This window comes from Podarcis bocagei (genome assembly GCF_964188305.1).
Source record: "Podarcis bocagei genome assembly, chromosome: 4".
Taxonomy (NCBI): Eukaryota; Metazoa; Chordata; class Lepidosauria; order Squamata; family Lacertidae; genus Podarcis; species Podarcis bocagei.
Window position 1 is genome coordinate 41478892 of NC_138128.1, and position 26229 is coordinate 41505120.

The following is a 26229-nucleotide window of genomic DNA, read 5'->3' on the forward strand; positions in this document are numbered from 1 at the left end:
GATGATGTATGATTTCCCATAATTGCTTTTGTGGCAAGTAACATGAAATGCAGCTGCAGTGGGTGGGCTGCAGAGCATGTGGGGGAGGCCCTTAAAACTTCTCTAGGCCATTTTTCTTCTTGAAATCTCTTCCGCTCCCAGCTGGTTTTTAGTCATTCAGATGAAAGACAGTGCTATTTTTCTACAAAGAAGAGGTGATGGAACTCATTATGAACACCTCCCACGTTGTCTTAGAGGTGCCAGAACTGAGTTCCAGCAAGTTCTAGCTGAAAAAAAGCCCCAATGAAAGATACATATATTTTGGAGAGGGAGCCTGAAAGGAAAGGGTTATGTACCTCTTCTCTACCTGGCTGTCTTCTGCTAAGGATTGCAGACTTCATTGACTGCTTTTTATTTTTTATTGGGAATTTTGTTTTCTTTCTGACACCATCATGTGTAATTTGACCTTATATTTCTGGCATAAGAAGTGCAATAAAACAATGGTTTTATTGTTGTATTTTATGCTTGATCTAACTGAATGTAGAGTGCCATGAAATTCTAAAAAGAACGAAGGCTGTTATAAAAAATCTTTTAAATTAGCAAATCCAAATTATAACAGTGGGCCATGCTGGATGATAGCTCTATGATATATAATACCTAACTAGGCATTTGCTATTGGGTAGGAAGGCAGTGAGTAACACATATGAAGTGCTGCTGCCTGTAGTATAACTAACTGATATGCATGAGAAATATTGTTGTTTTTAACTAAAGACAGGAAAAAAGGGATACTAGTACTCTGCTAGGTGCCAGGTTTCTAAAGCAAGGATTCCATGTAGCTGTATGTACAGGAAAGTGTATATAAGACTGTAGTTTTATGAGAGTAGCTCCAAATAGCAATGATATAAACATTTATGGATTATTAAGGATACATGCATGACATCATTGGGAAACCTGCTGCAGAACATAATTTTGCTCTTGAAGGCAAACTCACACCATCTGAGAGCCTTTCATTGTGTACCAACAGCCAACAGCATCCCAGGAAAGCATTTTTAAAATTTAAAAAAAACCTAGCAAGTATCCTCCTATTTTAGATGGAGAACTGCACCCAACCAGCTGTGATCACCAAAGATTTCTGCATGGTCTTCTACTCCAGAGATGCCAAACTCCCTGCTTCTCGATCCATCCGCAATCTTTTTGGAAGTGGGAGCCTTCGAGCCTCAGAAAGGTAAAGAAGTCTCATTTCCCGTTCTGCTGGCAGAATAAGAGCATACCTCAAAGAAGAAATACTTTTGATTTATTGGAAAGAATGCATATAAGCCTAGATATAAACATAGGGGTTACCAACTAATGTTTATTAGTTAAGAATATAAGAATAATCCTGCTAGGTCAGGTTAGTGACCCATCTAGTCCAGCTTCCTGTTCTCACAGTGACCTACTAGATGCCCATGGAATGACCACAAGCAGGACTAAATTACAACAGCAGTCTCCCAGCAACTAGTATTTTGAAGCATACTGCCTGCACAACCATGGAGGCAATAGCCATTGTGGCTGGTAGCCACTGATAGGTTTATCCTCCATGAATTTGTCTAATCCTCTTTTAATTCTATCCAAGTTGGTGGCCATCACTGCCTCTTGTGGGAGATAATGCCATAATTTAACAATTTAACACTGTGATGTGTAAAGAAATACTTTCCATTACTAGTGTGACAGGGCTTAACCTTGCAGAAGCCATGCTGGTTACGCTTCAACGAGGTTTGTTCTCTCCTATTTATATGGTTATTCCTTCTTTAACAATACTGTACTTTCTACCAGTTTTATTAGGACAGATGTAAAGCCAACTAGACTGTAATTTCCAGGACCCTCTCTGGATTCCTTTTAAAAAATTGATGTTATCTTGGCCATTACATTTAATGTGCCACATGCACATGAAGGTCATTTATTCCAACACCATGCTCTGATGTTTCACTCTTTTTCCTTGCAGTAACCGTGTAACTGGGGTATATGAACTCAGCCTTTGTCGGGTGGCTGATGCTGGCAGTCCAGGTGAGAAACTTCTCTTTGGCTTTGGCTTTGGCTTCACTTTCTGATGGTCCTAATTAGCATTGTCATCATGACAGGCCCATAGGGGGTGTTGGGGTTGTGCTAAGAGGAAAAGAATGTAACATCAGGAGAGTCAATTTTACTGTTGCCATGAGACTTATTTATTTTACATGAATGAATATGGGTGGCCCTTTGCATCATAATACCTGAATCGTAAACATCCACAGAAGCATATCTGTCTGCAATGTCAGTGCAACATAACTTGAAAACTGCCCAAACATCATGCTTTTTTGGGGAAGTGTTGTGAAAACTAAGTGTTGTGAAAACTAGTAATGCACCATGTTAGGATATTTCCGTTCCACCTTAAAAGGGAGCAGGCTTTGTGAGTCACAGAGTCTGCGCATTTCCTATTCACAGGATGTTTATATTTTCTATTCCTTTCGTTCTCTCTCTCGGTGCCTGAACGCTGAAGCAGGCGGTCATGTTTTTTCTCTGTTCTGACTAACGCAGAATAAACTTATAAATAATGCTCTCCTGCGTGCATCTTTCACTGTGCATTATCTGCTGATAAGAGCGTGCATCAGCTCTGGAATGTGGCAAGCTATTTCTGGAGCTCGTGTCACTAATTGCTGATACTGCGTGTCTACGGGAGATCGATGGATGTCCGGAGGCGACGTGGGGCCATGATGGACTTTGTCTCCCTGGCAGTATCCCAACACACCATTCCTCTGGTTGCATTTTGAGGATTTGGGGCAGAGGGGGAGAGGAAGGCTGCATGCCTAAACAATATGATCCCCTAAAACAGGGGTGCAGATCTAGCCAATGGACTGGACCCTTACCTTCCCAACCCAACCCATTTTTAACAAGTAGGTTGGGCTGTCCCACCTGTCAATGACAACACCTGGTGACAACACTTTGCAAGCAGAGACAATCAACTGATCATTGGCCCCTGCAAAGTTTCATCTTTACCTGATGAGGGCAGATGGGCATGGCTTGGTCAAAATGACCTTGCCAACCAAATGAGGATTTAAATCTGTGCAAAGGCATTTGTTCTGTTAGTTATTGTATAGTAGAGAAGAACTACGGACTCCTATGTAGAAACCGCTTTACCACTAGTACAGTATGCTTTATGTTCATTTCTCTCTTCTTTTTTAATTGTGGAGTGCCTTGATGGGGAATATGTGAAGTTGGGAAATCTGCTTTAAAAGAAACACTGCCCACATGCTTTGCAGACTGGGCATGAGCAATGCTGAATGCAACCTGCAACTTTGTCCTTTGCAGGCATGCAAAGAAGACGAAGACGTGTGCTTGACACATCTGTGGCGTATGTACGAGGCGAGGAGAACCTGGCAGGCTGGCGGCCCCGCAGCGACAGTCTCATCTTGGATCATCAGTGGGAATTGGAGAAACTGAGCCTCCTGCAAGAAGTAAGACTCAAGCCCAGTGGTCCTTATCCATGTCCGTGTTGGCGGGAAGGGTGGGAAGACATGAGGTGTGTGGATTGACCTCTGTGTGAGATGACTCTCTGCAGATGTCTGTGACCTTACTTAGCCAGAGGTTTATTTCTGCAGGTTGAGAAAACAAGGCATTACCTGCTTCTGCGTGAGAAACTAGAGACAACCCAGCGCTTGGGTCTCGATTCCCTTTCCTCAAGCTCCTGTGAAGACTCGGATTCCCGCAGTACATCTTGTGTCTCCTCTCCAATCTCAGCAGATGGTACCCCTGAGGGGAGGAATTTGCCACTGGACACCCCCAGTGAGAGGCAGAAAGAACTTGCCGTCAAGGTATATGTTATTCTGAGGCAACACCATGCCAGTTACATCTTTGTCTTTGGCATGGCATGGGAATGGCCTGCCCATTGCTGACATGCACCCTTAGAGATGTAGTGGACCATCAATGTGATCTTCAGACTGGAAAAAGGGTTTACTATTCCTCCTCTACAGCATGCTTAGTATAATAGATAATTCTGTCCTGGTCAGGGCCAAGCCTCTTTTTACAACCTGTATCTCTTAATCTCTCTCTCCCCCCCCCAACATCTTTTCTACAGTGCTTGCGCCTCCTTACACACACATTCAACAGAGAGTACACCCACAGCCATGTCTGTGTCAGCGCAAGTGAGAGCAAGGTAAGAGAAACTCTGTTACTCGACCAAGATGTGTGAATACAGATGGAAACGGTGGTATGAAACTGTATCCACAGTGGCTAATTAGCTGTCAGGCAGGTGGCACTTTTCTTTCAGGGACAGACAGGGGCAAAGAGCTGACTCTCTGAGGACAGAATTGTGGGAATAAAAGTGCATGTTGAAAAAACACCCCATGACTATGTCCTTCTCTGGGAACATACAAGCAGAAGGGGAAGGGCTGTAGCTCACTGGTAGAGTTCATCCTTTGCATGTATAATATCTCCCAGCATCTCTAGGTAGGCCTAAAAGAGACCCGTCTGAAACCCTGCCAGTCAGTGTAAACAATACTGAGCTAGGTGGATCAATTGTATCAGGCAGCTTCCTGTGCACCTAGAAACCTTTGCCACAGTGCCATATTTGGGGAAATAAAAGGCATAGGTACTTCAATAGCTCATTGGGCTGTTTGCAAAAGTCATCATACTCAGAGTTTACCCATTGAAAATAGTAGACATTAACTTTTAATAGAAATTGATTTTGATGCTCATCCTCACCTTGTACTTCTTAGTTTAGAGAGGCCTGCAGTAAAGCAAGCAGCTCCAGTGATCAATTCTTTTTGTGTACAGCTATCTGAAATGTCAGTGACTCTGCTAAGAGACCCTTCCATGCCAGCCCTTGGTGGCTCCACCTTGACCCCCTCCTCCACCTGCCCATCATTGGTTGAAGGACGGTACAGTGGCACGGATGCCAGGTGAGGAAGATGGCAAAGCTAAGAATTTCAGATCAGTCTACAGACACATTTATGAGCACAGTTTCAGACGCAGTGTCAACTAATTTTTTTAAGGAGGCCAAAGTTGAGTTGAAATTACATACCTACCTGCCTTTCCTTTTCAGAACTCTGCAGCAGCTCTCTTCAAGGGCAGAAAGCCCTGAATTTGAGCCCACAGTTGAAGGAGAACAAAAGAAATCCCCCACCTGTGGGCCTGAAGATGAAAAGGAGACCCAGCGCCTTTTGGTCCCTGATATTCAAGAGATCCGGGTCAGGTACAAGTTATGGGCTTTTGGAAAGCATCTTATTCTTGACTAAACTGAAGGGTTCGTTGACCTAAGTACATGGTACATTTCTTTTCCTCTGTGCCTCTTCCCTTGGGAGGGAAGCGGTTGCATGGTGAAGAATGCAATAATTAACAGGAGTGCATTCCTTTTGAATTGAGCAGAGCTATTTCTAAGAAATGAAAATGGGTTCTGGGCAAGACCCTGCAAGCAAATCAATTCCTCCAATAGATCAGAAAATAGCTTGTTTTGTTATGAACTAAAATTGGACCCCATTACTTCTTTGGGAGGGACAGTGTCCACTCTCTCTCTATGAGCTCCCTAATACCTTTTTATAGTGGCTGTTACTGCTGTTCTTGCAGGGGTGGCTTGGAGAGGGTGGGGTGTCTTTCTTCTTTTCTTTCCCTCCTCCCTTCCTCCCTTCCTGTCACCTGGAATATGACCATGCCAATGAACCAGGTGGCCTGCAGGGAAAGGGGAGGAAATACAAAACAACTATTTGACTTTTAGAAGACATCTGAAGGCAGCCCTGTTTAGGGAAGTTTTTTAACGTTTGAAGTTTTAACCTGTCTTTAGTGTTTTGTTGGGAGCCGCCCAGAGTAGCTGGGGAAACCCAGCCAGATGGGCGGGGTATAAATAATAAAATTATTATTATTATTATTTTCCCCACCTCATCTTGCTGCTGCCCAAACAGCAGCAGCAGCCACTGGTAGGGCAGGTTGTGGAATGGAGGAGTTCTTCCTTGGCTCCGATTAACATCCAAACTAGAATGTAACTCAGGGGTGTAACATTCCACATCATATGGAGGATGAACAATGTCAATGGATAATGTTATATTCTGAACCAAGGAATCGCACAGTCCAGTAATGGCATCACATGTGCCTTCTCACTTAACATGTGCACCTCCCCATATGATAGGGATCTCCATGCAGAAAAAGTGAAATGAAGCAAACAAGTCAAGAGCATCCACAGGAGTATAACTTCTGGGGCAGAGGGAGGAACAAAGGCACAATTCTGGTGGTGCTAAAACTCTTTAGAAATCAATATGTGTGGTGCAGTTTCTATGCATTTACAAAGCATGGTGCCAATGTGTCTCCTCTACAGCCCTATTGTCTCCAGGAAAGGCTACCTGCACTTTCTGGAGCCCCACACAAATGGGTGGGTGAAGCGCTATGTGGTTGTGAGACGCCCCTATGTCTACATCTACAACACCGACAAGGACTCTGTGGAGAGAGCAGTCCTCAATCTCTCATCAGCTCAGGTGGAATACAGTGAAGACCAGCAGGCGATGCTGAAAGTAAGGACAACTTCATAGGTTGGGCAAAATCAGAGAGTCCACAGCTAGTGCTTCTGGGTAATTTATTGGGGCCTGGGCTGTAAGGGAAAGAAGAGGCCATGGCAATGGCTAAAATCCAGGAAGTGTGAAGTACAGAGAAAGGAATGACAGCAGAGCCAGAGAATCTTAAGTGGCATAACCAGACCTGTTTCTGAGCAAGCTACATCTAGCCTGTCTGTTGAGGGCAATTGCACCTGATGGTTTCAGAGTCTCCTCCTTTGAATGTGCAAAGCCGTGTCAAGACAGCTAGAAACACATTCTGCAGGTATTGCAGTTAGTGTCAACCTAATACTTTGGCCTACTAGAAACAAACCAATGAACCGACAACAGATTTGATGTCTTAAGTATGGTTTATAGGACATCCTTATATCCTCAGCCATGATTTGACAGCAGTGCTGCTTCTTAGAGTAGGAGTGGGACCAAAGGCAAAAAGTGAGCAGAGCAATGAAGATGGCCATCTCTTTATACAGCATACATTCCAGCCACACAAAAGTCAGAGGCACCTACACCCACACATCTTTCCACTCCACACCTGGGCAAGCCATTACCCACAGTTCAAGAACACATTACAGCCAAGCAAAGAACTTGAGGCAGGATTGCAGCCGGGCAGGTTAGAGCCTGAGGAAATGTGGGGTGGTGTAGCCTGGGAGAGTCCTGAGGGCCAGATAGAGAGGTTTGGGTGACCACATTTGGTCCCCAGATCTGAGATTCTCCCCCACTTCTTTAACATCAAAATATATATTTTCCTTTAATGACATTGCTATGCTCATGATTTCTCCAGTCCTGCAGGGAGGAGGAGGGATGTGGGAGGTAAGATCTCTCGGATCCTATCTCTCTCCTGTCCAGTTGTGCTTTAAATAAAAATAGGAGCTGAGTCTAAGGCTGAAGTGGAGTGGACATCTGGGCAGGATGATTCTGCAGGTAGACCATGTAAGTAATAGCAGTGAACACTTTGAAGAATGGACGTGTCCTCCAGGATGAGGACAGAGAGCCAGGCCTGATAATTGTAAAGGGAACTGTGACTTACACATCTAGAGAAAGAAAGTGTTGAATTGTCTTACAAACTATTGGGGGCGGGGGCTGCTGCAACGCCAGTCATTGGATCTGGGACCATCTGGTTTGGCCTGTAATATATGCACTCATTGCATTTTACTGTATGCTTCTTTGTATGCTTCTCCTCTACAACTGAGTCTCACATGCAACTTTACACCCCTGTTTTAGACCCCCAACACATTCGCAGTGTGCACTGAACATCGTGGGATCCTGTTGCAGGCAAGCAACGACAAGGATATGCATGATTGGCTGTATGCATTTAATCCTCTCCTGGCTGGATCAATAAGGTAACTGAATAGCTTAAAATCCCAAACCCCTCTCGACCAGAATTCTTCAAACTTGGGGGTCCTGATGTTGTTGAACTGCAGGTCCCGTCATTCCCAAACAGCTTAGCCAGTGGTCAGGGATGATGGGAATTGTAGTCCAACAATAAGAGGATCCAACGTTGAAGAACACCATCTAGAATAAGAACGACATTCAAGGCTTCAGCTGAGAAGTCTGGGTTTGTTTTTTGTCTCTTTGAACATGGGTTGGGATTCTGAAGATTCCTCTACCTTATTTCTTTTCCCTATCCTTTCATTTTTCTTCTTCCTTGGTTTCTCTGACAGGTCCAAACTGTCTAGGCGGAGGACAGCCCAAACCAGAATTTAGCCTAAAGGGCCGCCCATCTCATCAAACCAAGTGAAATAATGGGTGCTGTTTGAGGGTCCCCATTTTAAATTTGGATCTCTTCTGTCATTCATCCCGCCAGATGCCTGCGCCACAGAGCGATCCATCTCAAGTTACAGTTTCATTGGCCAAATTCATTTCTGTTGTAACTTTAGAAGCCTGGTACACCCTGGAATCCTTGTGCACATGTGATCTTCCGCCCATCTCTTTATTGGGTGACCTAGGTGACATATGACCACTAACAAAGCAAGAGTCTTTTTTAAAAAATAAAAATGATTTAATTTTTAAAGCAACTGTTCAATTTAAGGAGAAAAGAATCTGTAAAAGTGTGAACATTATAAAACATGTTACTCAAAGGAGATAAAAGTGATAGGATTGTGTTCAGCTAATTCATAACTTATTGACATTTTACTTGATAGAGCAAGAAAGAGTAGGATGAGATTATATTTATAAAGTATTTATTTCTATTTACTTCACTGAAAAATGTACATTCTGTTTATCATGTGGTGTTGTTTTTTTCCACCTACGCACATACATTATGCTGCATCTCATTTCTGCTGAAAGAAAAGATGTGGAAGTGAGTCGGTGTAGTGATGGGAGAGGGCCCTGTCAGCTATTTTTGTGAGCCTATCTTGGTTTTCTTTCAAATACTGAACTTGCTGCCTAGCAGGTTTCTTCTTCTTTTCAGTCACCTAGCCAATGTTTGTTTTGTTCAACTAAGGGCCGAACGACATGTTACATGCAGATATGTATAACATTCCCCCAATGTTCTTTATATAATGAAAACTAGCTTCAGGAGACTGTGATTAGAAGTGAAGGAATAGCAGTAAGGCTTGTGGTGAAGCATGTACCGAATTTTTCCCATTGTATTTTTTCTTCTCAAAACAGCCTCTTCCAGATGCCCATTTTGAGCAAAAGGAATAGCTGGTAGGGAAGGGATTAAACGCCCTCTCCACTAGCATTATTTATTCCCATGAGCAACCTCCCAAGGTTGCTTTTCATTTAAAGAAACAGTCAACACCCCCTCTCCAATCTATCAGTGGGATGCTACGTGCATCTGCATGTAACATTGAAATTGACCTTCAATCTTAATAGGGATGTTTTGCTGGAGGTGAGTTCATGTTTTCCCAAGAAAGGAATGATGGGAGGGGGGTTTGCTTCACCCTTTCCCCATCGGCCATTATTCATGGCATCGGAGGAACAAGTTGGGCCACTTTATCACCATTCTTGTTGCAGGCAGTGTTCAGTAAGTTCCTGTGACACTCACACAACCACATCCTACACAGCAGTTGAAATAGTAACAGTTGCACTATCTGAGAGAAGAATTGCATTTTCCAAGGTACTTAATAAAAACTCTCACAGTATTTAGGGAACACTTGGGAGAAATACAATATCTGTTCAAGCAGAAGTGCATCTTCAAGGGACAACGCCTGGGCTTCTCAGAATAAGTGAAAAACTACTATATGTTTATTACACTCAAAACTGATTGTCTGGAAATAACCATTATCATTTTCTTTTAAGAGACAAGTAGGTTTGAAATAGATTACTTTACGTAGCAAGACTGATAGGACCCTTGTATAAGATTTGAACAGTGTGTTATAAAAGAGACCTCTTTTCACTCTTGTATCTAGTGATATGTTAAAAGTCTCCTTCAAAAATACACCTGCATCTTCAGCAATTATTTCTGGTAAAACAAATAGTCAATTTTATTTCAAATTTGGGTAAGACAAAGTAAAACAAATAATAGTTTTTTGGCACCAATCAATTAAGCATGACTCATATCTGATTTTAAGAATCTCCTGTTAACTCTTTATATATAGGAACCTATTTTACAGCCCACTCAAATCAATATGTGGTAGTTAATCCCCATGGTTTACATTCCCTTTATGCATAAACAGCAAAATTAAATACCCTTGGTGGCAACTTTGATTCATTTTAACTTCCCAGCCTAAGTCTAAATATTATATAATTAAAATCCATAACTGATTCTCAGTTTCTAATCAGTGGTGATTATTACTCTCTTATCAGTGTCTGATCTAGTAGAAGCCTTTCAACAACAAAATTTGCAGTCAGACAGCAACCAACTAATGAATTTCTCTGAAATGTCCTGAGTGATTGTCATGCTATAAGTTCAAACCTACCTTGGGCTACGTTGAAGAAATCATCTGTACTTGTTTTAAAAAAGAACAGGACAAGTACAGCCCTGAACATGTTTCTTGGAAGTAAGTCTTTCAGTGTTCAGTGGGGCTTACTCCCAAGTAATTATGCACAGGATTGAAGGCTGTCCTAGAACAAGGAAGTCATATATAGGATCACAACACTTATCTTTCATACAAAAACACAACTTTAAAAATATTTTACTTCATTTATGTCCATATCAAATTGTCAAGAGATTTAATTATGTTAGTGGCAATGGATGAAGAAGTTGTGTCAGTACCTTCCTTGTCCATACAATCAAGAGATACAAAAATGTATATGTAACCTTGCCTTGTGAATGAAGAAGTAGAGCTTGGAAGAGCTGCATTTTATGGGGAGTGATAGATTGATAAGAGGCATGGCTTAGGTCAGCCAACCTGAAGACCATGTTCCTGACAGTGTGAATATTGGGCTACAGTCTGGTCTTGCGCAAGCGTTCCATGTTTCTGGGGCCAGCAAACCTGCAGACAACATGACTGACTTGAGTTAGGGATCAAAGGCTTGACCCAAAGCCCCTAAAAATGAAAGGCAATGTTTGAATCAGGGCTTAAATGCAATCACACACACACACACAAAAAGAATTGTGAACTCAACAAATTGACAATAGCTTAATGGAGATCATCCAGTCTCCAGCTAGCATGCATATCCTGAAAGGATTTGTTTGTTTAGTACTTTGGTTGGAATATTAAACAGAGATCTAATGGTCCATCACAGTGTTATTTAGATAACCCAGCATATCATTATGTTTGGCATATTTTCTGCTGGTTATGGCTTTATCCATTGCCAAAATGTCAAGCCACGTTGATATAGTTATCAACCACTCTTCAGACAATCTGAGAAGAGTCTCCACTGATTTACTGTCATTTTACTTAATTTGAGATGTAAAGATTTTTGAATGATCCTTTTATTAATTGTTTAATTTCAAGTACCATCTAGACCTTTGTTAGGGGGCAAAAAACAGCACTTCTGAATATTTTGGAAAGTCCTGCAGGAAAAGGAATCTATTAAATGAAGCATAAAATACTGACAGGATGGACTTCCATCTCTGCTCTATTTCACACAACCATATCATTATAATTATCTCAAGGTGGAAGTTGGTGAGAAAAAATAATGTTATACAAGAAAAATAATTTCAGATTATGTCATACTTAACCCATTCCATAGATCGTATATTGGTTAGAGACTGGTCTTCAGTAACTGTAAAAGCCCGTGTTATTTTGTTCACATAAAACTCTTTCCCATTCCAATAAATTATTGGGGAATAAGGAGCTCACCTAAAATATCAAATGCTCTCTGAACTGCCCTTCAGTAGGAGGATAGCAGAGCCCAGTATAAGTAGTCTTATAAATTATCAAGGAGCAACAGGAAAGCAGAGAAACAAGTAAAAGCAGCACAATTAGCTAATAACTGTGGGACTAAGAGGCGACTGCTTATCCATATGGTAACATGCAAAAGTGACAACAAAAGATGTATAACTCTCTAATATGCTCTTACTGTTTCTTTCTGTTGTGTGTTCAATGAACTGTAGGGAGGATCACTATCATTCATGAGCTGTGACTCAATATCAAGATCTTACTGTATAAAAATGAAGGTTGTGGTTACTTTTTATTTTTTATTAATCTTATTTTGCCTGTGCTTCCATTATCTAGTTTGTCCAAATGAGTTCTTCCTGTGACATCATCTCCAAATGCTGGGAGACCATTTCTCTTGCTTTGTATATATGTGATTGCTGTGGGCACACCCTGTACCACTGTATAAATAACAATACTGAAGTAATCGAGTCTAGTTTTCTTGATGTCTTAAAGCTATTGAGTGTTGGAAATTAGGGTCTTCAACTGTTTGTGTACACTTAAGGCATTGTTCAGTTAAAGAAATAAATGTGGCATTTATGCAAATAGTGGACACTCTGTTCTTGACCTCTGGCTTGTTCTCTTAACCAAATGTTGTATTGTTTCATCAAAACAAAGCATTCTTTTGGGGAGAAATTTCAATTCAGAAGTAAACAAATATGGAAAGTACTATTTTCCCAGTTCGTACAAGAGAGCTTTCCTTTAAATATTCTGTGTCTATAACGCTGATGGCCAGTTGGCATCCATGCCCTACAGGCCACATGCCAGGTGAGAAAGGTGCTCTTCTTATGCACAGAAGACAATTTTATCTTGCCCTAAGCAGCCCCACCCAATTTTATCAAAGGTATACACTTTTTTTAACCTTCAAGTTGTTTTCAGAAGTCATGAGAGTGATATTCTACACGTTGGTGTTATTTTAAAGATGTCCAACGATCTCCAACATGGCTTACAACTTATTAACACAACATATGACTCGTTCCAAAGCATTTAAGACAATAATTTATTTTATTTAGAACCCTTCCATTGTGTCATTCACCCATGGTCAGCAAATGCACAAGCAGCACAATTATATATTATATAGACCATCTTAAAAGGGGGGGGGGGAGAAAGAATGATATTACAGTGTTACAAATTGGGGCAAAGTAACTTTAAAACTGGCACTTAACATTAATGTGGTCACCAGGCAAACATGTCTGGGGAGGACATTCCATATTGCCAGAAAAGGTCTTGTCCCTGGTAGGCACTCGCATAAACTTATGAAGGTGGGGAGCACCCAGACCAGAATTTTTGCTGACAATCTTAATACACAGGCAGATGCATATGAGAAGTGGACTCTCCTAGTTCCTGGCTATGTAATATGTGATCCAATGTGGGTCAGAGCAAGCCTGGAAGATGTAGGATGACAGGGAGATGAAAGAAAGGAGGAAAGACCGCTAACTAGGGCAAAAGGAGAAGAGACAGCATGGGGGTTATCAGAGCAGTTGTGGCCTGATGAATACTTACCTCTTTCAACATACTTTTTAAGTTGAGATCTTTCAGAGTCTGCATCTGTGTTGGAATTGTTTTAAATATGTTACTGTTTTGTTGCTTGTTGTTTGCCACCCTGGGCTCCTTTGGAAGGAAGGGCAGGAAATAAATTTAATAATAAATAAATAAAAGCACATGCTCTACCACTGAGCCTATGGACCACTTTGTCAATATTAAATACCCCTCCAACCCAACATCACAGGACACCATTCCTTGCAGCCTGTGGCACCTCTGGATAAGCTGAAAGACATAACGAGCAAATATTTTTTCTAACCATAATTCGCTTAATGTAGGATAGGTGGAGAGTTGCAGAGGACAGGGCTCTGTTAAGAGTAAAGGTAAAGGTACCCCTGCCCGTACAGGCCAGTCGTGTCCGACTCTAGGGTTGTGCGCCCATCTCAGTTAAGAGGCCGGGGGCCAGCGCTGTCCGGAGACACTTCCGGGTCACGTGGCCAGTGTGACGAAGCTGCTCTGGCGAGCCGGCACCAGCGCAGCACACGGAAATGCCGTTTACCTTCCCGCTATAAAGCGGTACCTATTTATCTACTTGCACTTAGGGGTGCTTTCTAACTGCTAGGTGGGCAGGAGCTGGGACCGAAAGACGGGAGCTCACCCCGCCATGGGGATTTGAACCACTGACCATGCGATTGGCAAGCCCTAGGCGCTGAGGTTTTACCCACAGCGCCACCCGCGTCCCTTCTGTTAAGAGTAGATCCGTCTTATTCAGCATTCTTTTCCGACAGTGGCCAACTACGTGATACAAGAGCTACTTCAATTCCCACTTCTACACGACTACTAAAGGTGCAGTAGCAACGTCTTATTTTGCCTCTAGCTGCCCAGCTAGAGCAAGGATGGGCAAAAGGTAGATTGAGAAGGGGGGGGGGAGAGCCCATTTTGGTTTTGACGATCGAGACTCAAAATCTTTGCTGATGAACTGGAATTCTTACAGAGATTGGTCAGTAGATTCCCCCTTCTCAATTAGGTTGCTGAGATTCCCGTTTACTCTGCATCCTGTGTTCTCCCACCATTAGGGGGCTTGTCTACACTTCTCCTTGCCTTGTCCTGTGCTTAGAAAGCACACTTTCCCACTTGTCTCGTGCTTTTTAGGCACTGATCCATAGCTGTCAACGTTTCCCTTTTTTAAAGGGAAATTCCTTATTCCGAATAGGATTCCTTGCAAGAAAATGGAAAAGTTGACAGCTATGCACTGATCCCAGCGGCTATGCCTTTGCCGCCGCCCCCCCCCCAAAAAAAACCCCACAACACTGGCTTTTTATCCTTAAATCAGGTCTCATATCATCCACACTTCCTCTTGCCTTGCTCAGGCATCATCTAGTGGCAGCTTCATATTGTTACAAAGAAGTAACCAATCCATCCCAGCGGCGGGGGGAGTTGTTGTTTCAAAGCACACCTGTGGAGAATCATTAATTTGACCTACACGGCCGTGTCTCTCTTAGAAAGCTAGCATGAGGGGCAAGATCCTCCGCCCCGCAGAACCCTTCGTCCTCTTGGTGCCCCGTCAATATTTTTCCGCCTCCCGCTATTGCAAAAAGCATCTCACTGCAGGGGGGAAAAGTAGCAGAACGCGGCGCGTCATCAGAGCGTTCGAACGAAAAACTGGCGGGCCCGCCCCTAAGGATGATTGGCAGGCGCCAACTCCTCCTTGATCCCTGAGCCATAGGAGTAACGGAGACTGACTTACAACCTTCTAGTCCCGCCCTCCAGAGCGGCTGGCCTATGAAAAGGCCCGCGTTTCTTTTTTGGCGAGGCTGCTCGAGCCACGCCCCTCTAAAAGAGCGATTAGGTGAGGGAGGAGAGCAGCCAATGAGAGGGAGAGTCGGCTCCGCCTCACGGCGGTGATTGGCATCCAGGTGGGCCTTTGCGAGTGGAGGAGGAGGAAGAGGAGGTCGCCGCGGCTCGGGCCGGCCGCCGCCGAGTGCGAGGCTGGATGGATCTGTTCGGGGACCTTCCCGAGGCGGCCCCTTCGACAGCTGTGGAGGCGGCGGCAGGTAAGCGCCGCGGGCGCCCTTCGGGGCCTGGACTCCGCCGTCCGCTTGGGGGGAAAGGAGCCTTCGGCTGTCGGCCGCAGGAGCCGGGCTGGAGCTTAGCCGCCCGCCCTCCTTCCCTTCCCGGAGCCTTGAATTCGCCTCATTTCTTGGCGGGGAAGGGAAGGCGCCCTCTGCACTCGGGGCCACCTGCGCAGCCATGGTCCCTTCGAGCTGTGTTGTTTTTTTCATGCCCAGGATTAGCCCCGCTTTGCTAAACACGGTGCAGCACGCATGCGCGTGTGAACTCGTACACGGATGCACGCGTCGCGTATTGACACCGGGATGCGCGCACGCGCGTCCTTTTCTTGGGTGAAAGCCCTAGCGCGCACTCACACACACGCGCATGGGTAACGGCTTCCGAGGTACTGTAATTGCTGCTGCTGCTGCTTCCGTGACTTTCCAGTACTGTATTGTTTTGACTGTTAGCTGCTTAGGAAGGGAGGAGGAGCAACTGATTCTGCCCCCAGGAGATTTACGCTTTGAATGATTATTTTTTAAAAAAGAAAGAAAGAAGTCAATCTGTCCCTTGTGGTCACATGTTCTCTAATTGATATCTGTTGTTGTGTCTCTTTATTTTTTAGGGAAAGAAGGGCAGAAAGGAATTTTGCTTTTTGATGAACTTCCGTCAGTCAGCAGCACTGACTTTGGTATGATTCTTGTATACATCATGTCTTTCACTGACTAGCGTGGTCATCTCCTTTTTCTCCTTTTGTTTTGTTCGTTAGGACCTTATGTAGTGATGTGCCCACCTTATGCCTCAGGGGAAGACTAGCAGGCACTCTTAATCCTCTTCATGTATGTAACTTGCTTTGAGGAAAGCAGGACACCATTGCTCCTTGACTAATGTTTTTCTTTATGGCAGTTCATATGTACTCTTTGTCCCAGCCCCAACTTACTACATGTACATCGAAACTCCATCACAAAGTGGGCCTTTACTCCTGAGCAAGAAGTTGTGTTTATTATTTATTAATGTGCATTCATTACTTGCTGTGTAAAATGTCTCCAAGTGACTTTCAGTTGTAAAAAAACACATACAAATACATAAGTTAAAACATAAAAAAGAATAAAACAGCTATTTACTCAAAAGTGCTCATCCTGCAATATTATAGAAAAAAACAAATCCTACCCTGCCCCACTAAAAGCTTGAACACCACTACACACTAGGGCAGGGCCTTTGATCCTTCAGATGTTGCTGAACTACATCTTCTGTGAGCCCCAGACAGATGGTGGGCATTTTAGTTCAGTAATGCCTGGAGGCTAAAAGTTTCCCAAAATGTGGGTAGGGTATCATCGTATATGGTCCCAACTAACAACCAAATGCCTGAGTAAACAGGAACATTTTTGACTGGCACTTAAAAGTGAATAATGGTGGATATAGTTGCTGCTTCTGGCTGGGGGAGTTCTCTGACTCAAGGTGCCTGTAGGATTGGGAAGATGCTGTGCTGATGTCCCAATTGTGATTTACCCCTTGGCTGAACCCTGTCTCTTTGTTTAGCATGGGTGCCATTCCTGTATCACAGGGCCTTGACCATCCAAGCCTGCATTTGTAATGTGTAGCTACATTCCTAAGTTTACTTTTGTTCTTCAGCTTGCTACACAAGCAGCATTTGTACATCGCACTCAGGTTTACCTGATTAGAGAGCCATTGCTGATAATACAAAGGCTGGTTGCTGTAGAATAGACATTTTAGCTTGGCAGTTCTGTTTTATAGATTGTGTGTTCTTTATGAAACTATCTGAGAAATCTGTTTGCTCTGGGACCTGGATTCTGGACACACGTTTCCTTGTGTTTTAGGAACCGGCGGTTCTTTGCTTTTTGACGACCTCCCACCTGCCAGCAGCGGAAACTCAGGTGAGCAGTAGTCTCAATATTTCTGTTTTGCTGTTGATTGCACTGCTGTAATAGGATCACACCTGAGAATGAAACATTATTGAGTGCTTCAGAAGTTGGCTAACTGAAGGGCTTCATCAAATGGTCACAGGTGAACATTTTCAGGCTCAAAAGTAGTGGTTTGAAGGAGGTGGATTGTTCCCTCCACACCACACCCTCTTTGTCTCTTCAGCTCTTGTGTGCTGGCTGTTCACTTCCCGGCTGGCAACTGCTTTGGTATCTTTTATTGCTGTTAATACTAGAGCTTCCTCTAGCTAGGATTATATAAAGGAGAAATCAAGGGTGGTGTAGCCAGTGTTACAGCATAATTACAGCATAATTTGGCCCATCTCATCTGGCTGCATAATCCCAGCCAGTAAGGGATTGTGTACTCTGTCACAGTATCACTTGAGTAAATGACTCGGATAAATAAAATAACTGACCGACATTTTGTTCCTCAGCTTCACATCCTGCAGAGCAAGTTTCTCTTCCCGTGAGCCATGGGAAGGGAGAGAAGAGGAAATCCACGGAGGGAGAGAAGAATGGGAGTGAAGAACTTGTGGAAAAGAAAGTTTGTAAAGGTTTTCAGACACTCTGAAGCCACATATTTTCTATTCTACTGCTGCCTTAAATTAGGGCAAAAGTGAGATTGTTTCCTGTTGTGATCATTTTTAGGAATGAGCAGGGGGAGGAGTATAAGATGCTCATGAACAAATGTCTCACCTCTGCAGGGTTTCCTGCTTTTAAGGGTATTCTTGTTTCCTTGCAGACACTATTGTGTCTATTATATCGGTAAGCCATGTTTCCTCCAAGGAGCGAAGGACAATGTATGTGTCTGTTACTCCCTCTTCTCCTCAGAACAACTTTGTGAGAGAGGCTGGTGTTGGTAGCTTTTTCATGACAATTCTGGGTTGCTTTTCAAGCAGCTCAGTCCTCAATGTGGCTCACAATAACAAGGTGCTATGCACAATTCAAAACAAGAATTGCCTGATAAGATGAACGAGGATCTGAAGACAGGCCTGTGTCCATGTCTCTTTATCCACTGCCATGAAAGCTTTTTTTCTTGGTGCTCTTTGCAACATGGCCTAACTGCTGCCATGCCATACAAGCTCTGTTTGTTTCCTCGTCTGCCTCAGGTAGGAGGCTTCTTAGCCAAGCTAACCTAGAGTGTAGAAGCAAAAACATCTTTCGATCTCCCAACTGAATTGTGATGTGGCAACAGTGGCATGACGTGAGTCACATCTGCTTCTGTTCACATCAACTGCATTTGTAGAAATCCCAGAGGTGCACCATGTTGACGTCTTCTCTGGTGCACCTGATCAAGCTGTAGCTGTGCAGTCTAGCGCTGTGGTGGCTAACACAGTAACGCCACAAGGTTTAAAAATTAAGAATATTCAGTGGGTTCTAACCCCAGTTGAACAGCTTTTTTCTATTAGAATGTATTCTGCCAGCAGATTCTTTATGAATGTGAATGCAACTTGGGAATGTTCCTACATTGCCTTGAATGGTGCTTTCATTCTTTTGTTTTATTGGCATTGCTAGTGTACTCTTAATTGGTGTGTTCTATTCTATAATGTTGCTGTCTAGTAGTCTAGTTAAGGCTTTACATGTAGTTTGTTACCAAGAGGTTTTCAGAATGATACTGTCTTAAGCAAAATGGCCACTTAATGGGATGTTGTGCAAAAGGGAGCTCAAGGATTGAATCCTGTGTGTATCTTTTGCTTTCTTTTTAGATTCTGCAGGTATCCTTGGTCTGAAGGGCTACGTGGCAGAGAGGAAGGGAGAGCGAGAAGAGATGCAGGATGCCCATGTCATTCTGAATGATATCACAGAAGAGTGCAGCCCCCTCCCCTCTCAGATGTGAGTATTATATTTGCATATGATCATATTGACTGTTGTGTGTGTGTCCTAGTCCTACTTTGTGCTGAATAGCCTGTTTTGCCATATGGGGACAATAATTTTAAAGTTGCTTTCCAGTTGATTTGGTGTCTGGAAATAGTGTTTTCCTTTTTGAAATGTGTTATGCTAGCAATGGTTTTTAGACATAATGTCTATGTAATAAATCGGCTCTGGTGTTGGAGATGGCATGCCTTTGAGTGTCGCACTGGCATAAGAGTGCTGTTGTACTTAGGCCTTGTTTCTGGGCTCCTAGAAAACATTTGGTTGGCCATTGTGGGCACAGAATGCTAGACTAAATGGGCAGTTGGTATGACTCGGTGTGATTCTTCTGTTCCTGTTGAACACACACATTCACACCTCAATGCACCTTTCTTTACAGATGTAATTCTGGTAGATACAGCAGAAAATTGGGCCCAAGTTATCCTAAAAGAGCACGTCAGATATATGCTTTCCATCCTTTTTATTCTGTATTCTTCTAAAGAGGCAAGATCTCAAACTATGTAACTGTTAAGATTCTACCAGTGGCATTGGAAAACCTAGGATCTGGGTCCTTGTTGATACTGGGGGCTGCTTCACACATTGACAAATTCATAATTTAAAGAGAAATGTGAAACCTTTACATAGGCAATCCATGTCGGGAATGGTAATCCCTGACCATTGGCCATGCTGGCTGGGGCTGATGTTGGGAGTCAAACAGCGTCTGTTAAAAACCAGATTGCCTATCCTTGTGGTACACGGATGAGGGAAGGTTGTGCTTTTTGCAGATCCGCTAGTGATGCAAGCTCAGCACATTGTCAGTTTCTTGGCCACTTCCAGAGAGTGGGGTCAATCTTGTCTTCCTTTACAGTACTCGTGTCTCATACTTTGCTGTCTTTGATGGCCACGGAGGAGTTCGAGCTTCAAAGTATGCAGCACAGAATCTGCATCAAAACCTGATCAGAAAATTCCCTAAAGGTAAAAATGGGGGTTGGGGAGTGCAGTGTGTGTGTGCAATATCATTCTCTGGGGTTTCCTGCTTCCTGAGCACTAGTTTTAAAGCAGTATAGCTGCTGCTGCTGCTGCACGTTGGTGAGTCTTGCTCAGAAGAAACTATGTGCTTGTTTGGGTGCACAATGCCCAGTAATTTTATCAGCTGCACTGGCACCCAGTCTGTTTCTGAACCCAATTAAAACTCCTGGTTTCAATTATTTGTCTTCCTTAAAATTGTATCCTGCCTTTATTCCACCTTGAAAGCCAAGCTGGCACACATGTGACTTCAGGGTGACCTCTCACTCAGGCATTGGACAGACCCAGGCCTGCTGAGCTTCAACACAGTGTCCCTTCACACCATCGTCCTGGGGTCCTGTTTAAGCTCTAAACAAATTGGAGCCAAGCTATCTGAAGGAGTGCCTTCTCTAATATATATTTAACCAAACTATGACATTGCCTACAGATGTCCTTTTCTGCAGTCCTGTCCTGTGCCAAGTGAAGGATGGTGGGTAGCCTCTAGGAGGACATCCTTCCTTGCAGGGACAACCCAGTTGCAAAGTGCCCTCCTTGAACGGTTAATCTGAATTGCAGATTTTCATTTATTTCATAAAATTTATACACCGCTTGATTGTAAAGAAACTATTGTAAAGAAAAAACCAACAACAACCCTCAAAGCAGTTTACAAAGGATAAAACCAAAAAATCAGAGGGGGAAATTCAATATCTTAAAACATACAAGAAGTTAAAATACTAAAACAGATTAGTTAAAATACTAAAACAAGAAGTTAAAATACTAAAACAGATTAAAGTTTTAAGTATCTGGGTATGCTTGGCCACACAGGAATGTTTTTAGCAGACACTGGAACTTAGTATTTTAGTCATAATACATTCTGTAAGCAACATTTCAGGTAATCCTGAGCAAGAATTTTGATTTGTCTAGCACAGAATATGTTTTGAGGGAAGTAGCTAATCACTTCCTTCGTGTTCATAACAGGAGATGTGCCCAGTGTTGAGAAAACAATAAGAAGATGCCTTCTGGACACCTTCAAATACACCGATGAGGAGTTTCTCAGGCAGGCTTCCAGCCAGTAAGTGTAAACTTTCCAAGTATATAGGCCAGGCATAGGCAAACTCGGCCCTCCAGCTATTTTGGGACTACAATTCCCATCATCCCTGACCACTGGTCCTGTTAGCTAGGGCTCATGGGAGGCCAAAAACATCTGGAGGGCCGAGTTTGCCTATGCCTGATATAGGCATTGTGTTAAGCGTATTTGGGGCTGTATCACTTCAGAAAAGATGTTTACATATTTCCCCTTATCAGATGTTCCCTACAGATGAGAAAGAAAGTTGTCAAGTAGCGTTAAAACAAAGCCACCTTCATAACCCCCTCCTTTTTGCAGAGCCAGTGTGGTATAGTGGTTAAAGTGTCAGACTAGGACCTGGGTTCAGATCCTCACACACTTCCACTCACCTAAGGCCGGTCACTGTCTCTCAGCCAATCCTACCTCACAGGGTTGTGGGGATTAATTGAGGCAGTGAGAACCATTTATGCCACCTTGAGCACCTTGGCAAAAAAAAAAGTGTGCTATAAATGCAATAAATAAATAAATAAATAATTTGATAACTATTTTTCCATTACAGGAGTCTTTGTGGGTGAGTTTATACATACTCAATTGTACACTCCTCCATGTGAACTCAAACCATTTCAAACTGCAAGGGGGGCTATAGCACAGGTGTGTTCTTAAACTTGTGAGTGGTCCATTAATCCCCCCTCTTTTTTGCATTGGGCTATCAGTCTCCATAATTGTGCAGCATGACTCTTGGAACAATTTGGAACTTGCTTGAACTCACTTTTTTGTTTCCACTTTCTTGTCCTTACAGGAAACCTGCCTGGAAGGATGGCTCCACAGCAACCTGTGTGCTGGTGATTGATAATACTTTGTATATTGCCAACCTTGGAGACAGCAGGGTAAGCAGCACTAGAAGTTGTGGGTCCAGTTTTAATGCATTTTTCTTGTTACTGAGTGAGGCTAATCTTTTCAGTTCCACCAAAATATGCTATAGCAGTTGTACCTTAGCACTGTCATTACCTTGCAATGTGTCCACCAAATTTAGTTGTTGGGAGGAAATGTGCTTTGGAACAGCTCTGTGATCCATTGGATTTTCTTTGTGAACTCTAGATGGCGTTACAGACTCAGTGGTGGTGTCTTCCATCAATTTTTAAGATGTTCTCAGCTCAAGCCAATTTCAGGTCCTGGCCATTTTGTGTTTTAAATTTGTTGTTAGCTGCCCTGAGCCTGGTTTTCTGAACCGGGAAGGGCGGGGTATAAATAAGTTGTTGTTATTATTATTATTATTATTATTATTATTATTATTATTATTATTATGGCTGGAGGCGTGCAGTAGAGTGACACTGCTTAGAAATTGTTTAAGTGTTTGCTCAGTGGAGAGTTGTACCCTATAATGCCCCAAGCAGAGACTTGAAATCCTTGCTACTTGCTCATGAGGGTTCTTCTGTCAGTGCAGGCGCTTCTGTGTCGCTACAATGAAGAAAGTCAGAAACATACAGCCTTAAGTCTCAGTAAAGAACATAACCCAACTCAATACGATGAGCGGATGAGGATCCAAAAGGCTGGAGGGAATGTCAGGTAACATGTTTCTCTTCTCTTCATCCAATAGCCCTTCAGCAACATTTGGGGTTTTTAGCTGCAACCGCCCCCTCCGGCCGCCCAATGTAAATGCTCATTTGAACTGTGGAAAATTCTTATTAACTGTTAGCTGTAGACTATGTGAGTTGGCTTTTTTATTTTGTTAGAAGCCATCATTTAACTACCTATGTAGATAAATGTTAATAATTGAAATATTTTAGTATTTTTCCTAGCTATATAGAGTATGAATATGAACTGGTACTGTATTTATTGATGGAGTGTATAAATAATGTGACTCTGTAAAAATGTCAATGCATCTGACCTTGTGAGCAAACAGGGCCCTTTAACTGCTGGCCAGATAGCTTTAATCCAGCTGCTCAGATGCCAAACTCTCTTCTTAATGAGACCAAGTGTTCTTGATTCTTACCAAAAGTGCTGTTGAGTCATTGCATGATAAAAACAAAGGTGCTGCTGTGACTTTGAAAATATTGTTGCCATGTGGTGTAAGGAGCTGCCTTCTAACTAGTTCAGCCAGTGGTACATAGAGCCAAGTGCTGTTGCTCTCTGAAAGGCAATAGCTTTCCAGATTCTCAAGCAGAAATATTTCTCAGCTCTTGCTTCCTGAGATCCCTTGAAAGAGTGGCTGGGAACAGGGAGATGACAGGGTTGAATGTAGCTTCTTATACTTGAAAAGCCTGCACATGTTGCCACTTGGTCTCCTAATGAAAATTTTTTCTTGAATTTCTCAGAAAAAGTCCTGCAAGGGCATATGGGAGTGTGCCATACTGAACAAGTTCAGCTTACTTTTAAGTGAATGCATAACTAGGGCAGGTGTTCAGATCATATTAACAAATTAACATTCAAGTGCCAATTTGTGATCAAAACATACTGCTTTCTCTTTTGAGTTCTATAATTATATGGTAAAGCTGCAAAAGGAATTGTGTAGACTACTTGTGAAGCATCTAGCTAGAGTCTGTAGTAAACTGGATTCACCTTGGTCCCAAATACTTCTAGCTCAGAAGTGGGGAACCCTTGGCCCTCCACGTGCTGCTGGAATATCTCTCCCATCTTCTCTGAACGTTGGCAATGCTGCATGGGGCTGCTGGGAGTTGAGCTGGCAACAACACCTGCAGGGCCACAGGTTCCCATCCCTGTTCTAGCCTGACAACTTTGGGGATTAAACCCAGTGGCATGCTGAAATAGGCTCTCTCTCCCCACTTGTGTAGGGAAGGACGTGTCTTGGGTGTCCTGGAAGTCTCTCGCTCCATTGGGGATGGGCAGTACAAGCGCTTTGGGGTCATCTCTGTGCCAGATGTCAAGCGCTGCCAGCTTACACACAACGACAGGTAAAACCTGACACAAGTACGCAAATGCAGAGAATACAAGTGGGGTGTCTTTAGAATAAACCGTTAAATTACTCCTTGTGTTCTGTTTTGTTTCTAGGTCCTAATCCCCCCTCCCCCCATAAAACTTATCACTAATTGCTCTTCCAGGTTTATCCTCTTGGCTTGTGATGGTCTCTTCAAAGTCTTCTCACCAGATGAAGCTGTGAACTTCATTATGTCTTGTTTGGAGGTAAGGGGAAGATAGGCTTGAGTGAGAAGAGACAGGGCTGCTTGTTAGGAAAGGAATGTGGAAGAGGAGCTACACTCACTCTTGTTCTTTGCGTGGCATGTAAGACATCCACTTGATGGGTTGCGTGCCCTGATTCAACCAAGCAAGGACCACATAAAATTTAATATATGTCTAGTTGCTGTTTCAGGTGGGAAGGGGGCAGAAGAGAGATGGTCCCTCTGTCCCCATGTCAGCAGGTGGCAGGGGGGCTTGTGGCGAGTTTAAAAAAACACCAAAACATTCCTTTCAGATGACAGTGCAAGTAGCTAATTGCAAGACTGAGTAGAGGCCCTTTTTTGAGTGTTTCTGTTCAAATGAGATGAGGTTGTTTGCTGTGAAGGAAAGAGCCCCTTCACTGATGACTTCCCAGCCGTGGAATGCCTTCCCCCAGAAGAACTTCATTGACGTCTATGTTGTGGCCTTTTCAGAGCTAGCTGAAGACATGCACACGCACACGCACACGCAGCTTTCTAGTTCTAAAGCCACATTTTTAGTGCTTAATAGATACTTGGCACTACTGTATCCTCGGCTGCCGATTTTACTTTTATTACAATACTTTAAGTGTCCATGTTTGTACTTTCTAGTGTACCAGGGGTTGTGGGTGTTGAAAAGTCCCTATACCTCCCAAATATTTTTTGTGAACGAATGATATACAAACATTGTAAATAATTAGAAGTTACTCTGGGAATGAGAGACATGGGCATTGAGGTGCTCTCGGCAAATTAAGTGAAAAGAAACTACCCCGCATTTGTGTATTCTGCTTCCCAACAGGACAAAACGATTCCCACGAGAGATGCCAAATCAGCTGCTGATGCCCGGTATGAAGCAGCCTGTAACAGGCTGGCCAACAAGGCTGTGCAGCGAGGCTCTGCAGATAACGTCACAGTTGTGGTGGTCCGGATTGAGCAGTGATGCAGAGAATAGGTGCAAGTGAGGTTCTTAGCAGCATGCCGTGGATTTAATGGAACAAGTTAGTGTGCCTGTGAGTGTGTATGTGTGTATGTAGGGTTTCGGTTGTGTTTCTGCCCCCGAATGCTCTTATTTGTAAATAAAAGGGTTTTTTTCTAACTGTTCAAGTTGGTTCATTGTTTCATAGAATCACAATTGGATGGAATGGGGCCGTCTAATCCACCGAGCGAACTTCTTAGATAAAATAATGTACAGTTGATGCTCATAGTGCTTGACTTGCACAAGGCACCTTGTTTTTTGTATTCCAGCACCTTAAGCACAAAATACATGCATTTTGTGTTGGTTACGTAGAGGAAGGAAATGATGTATTGATCTTCATGAGTTAAAAGATGCTCTAGAGTTCAAAACAGTTCAATACAGCTTGAGAGAACTAACTATGCATTCATAGTTGCCTTTCAGGAATTTCCCTGTCAGGCAGTTGTAATACTCCATCTGGAGTTTTAAAGCGCGGCTGTTAATTTTGCATGGAAATTGCTAAAAGACGATCACACAGGAAAATTTTTGGGGTGTGATCTCACACCAAAACCCACTGGATTGCTCTCTGCATCTCTTTAAAGGGGATACTCTTTCTGTTGGCAAAAGGTAGGTATCAAAAGCTAAACTTGAAAAGATGATGAAAAGCTGGTATGTACCTTGGTTGGCACCTGTCAATAGAAAGTAAAGGTTGTGCACACTTGTACCAGTATACTCACTCCTGAGTAAATTGGAATACACCAGGCTCTTCGTAGTAAAATCTACATCTGGTATATGATCAGATGAGGATAGAAAAGTAAGCCACACTTTTGTGGTGCTGAGACTTGTATGTGACATTTTTGGGAGGAGGGGTCTAATATTTTTCATAGCAAATAAGGGGTATGTCATTATGAGTTTAAAAGGTTGCAGTTTGCAAAAGA

General features: G+C 43.1%; 2 protein-coding genes across 23 annotated transcripts in view; both read left to right on the forward strand.

Moving 5' to 3' along the window:
* Window positions 1-11007, forward strand: part of KIF1A (kinesin family member 1A) — a 117044-nt gene extending 106037 nt beyond the window's left edge. For all 22 annotated transcript variants that reach the window (XM_081192492.1, XM_081192503.1, XM_081192507.1 and 19 more), the window contains 10 exons: window positions 1071-1204; window positions 1961-2022; window positions 3301-3446; window positions 3591-3803; window positions 4067-4144; window positions 4765-4889; window positions 5033-5182; window positions 6296-6488; window positions 7749-7867; window positions 8189-11007. In XM_081192492.1, coding sequence (XP_081048618.1) covers window positions 1071-1204; window positions 1961-2022; window positions 3301-3446; window positions 3591-3803; window positions 4067-4144; window positions 4765-4889; window positions 5033-5182; window positions 6296-6488; window positions 7749-7867; window positions 8189-8231 — 1263 coding nt within the window. In that variant the 3' untranslated portion in view covers window positions 8232-11007. The remainder of the gene's footprint in view (window positions 1-1070; window positions 1205-1960; window positions 2023-3300; window positions 3447-3590; window positions 3804-4066; window positions 4145-4764; window positions 4890-5032; window positions 5183-6295; window positions 6489-7748; window positions 7868-8188) is intronic.
* A 4157-nt stretch (window positions 11008-15164) lies between these two features.
* On the forward strand, window positions 15165-25443 carry ILKAP (ILK associated serine/threonine phosphatase). The gene is made up of 12 exons (XM_081192702.1): window positions 15165-15330; window positions 15951-16016; window positions 17164-17220; window positions 17700-17819; window positions 18972-19098; window positions 19985-20091; window positions 21100-21193; window positions 21987-22074; window positions 22632-22753; window positions 23980-24099; window positions 24247-24328; window positions 25139-25443. Exons 1-12 carry the CDS (start codon window positions 15270-15272, stop codon window positions 25277-25279), a joined length of 1185 nt encoding a protein of 394 aa, XP_081048828.1. The 5' UTR covers window positions 15165-15269; the 3' UTR covers window positions 25280-25443.
* Window positions 25444-26229: the final 786 nt, after the last annotated feature.

What these genes read in the sequence shown, in the direction of transcription:
- ILKAP (XM_081192702.1), top strand. Translation starts at nt 15,270, where the DNA reads ATGGATCTGTTCGGGGACCTTCCCGAGGCGGCCCCTTCGACAGCTGTG. An exon ending in AGCCCCCTCCCCTCTCAGAT is followed by an intron (nt 19,099 to 19,984) that starts GTGAGTATTATA and finishes CTTCCTTTACAG; the next exon opens with TACTCGTGTCTCATACTTTG. An exon ending in AAGGCTGGAGGGAATGTCAG is followed by an intron (nt 22,754 to 23,979) that starts GTAACATGTTTC and finishes CCACTTGTGTAG; the next exon opens with GGAAGGACGTGTCTTGGGTG.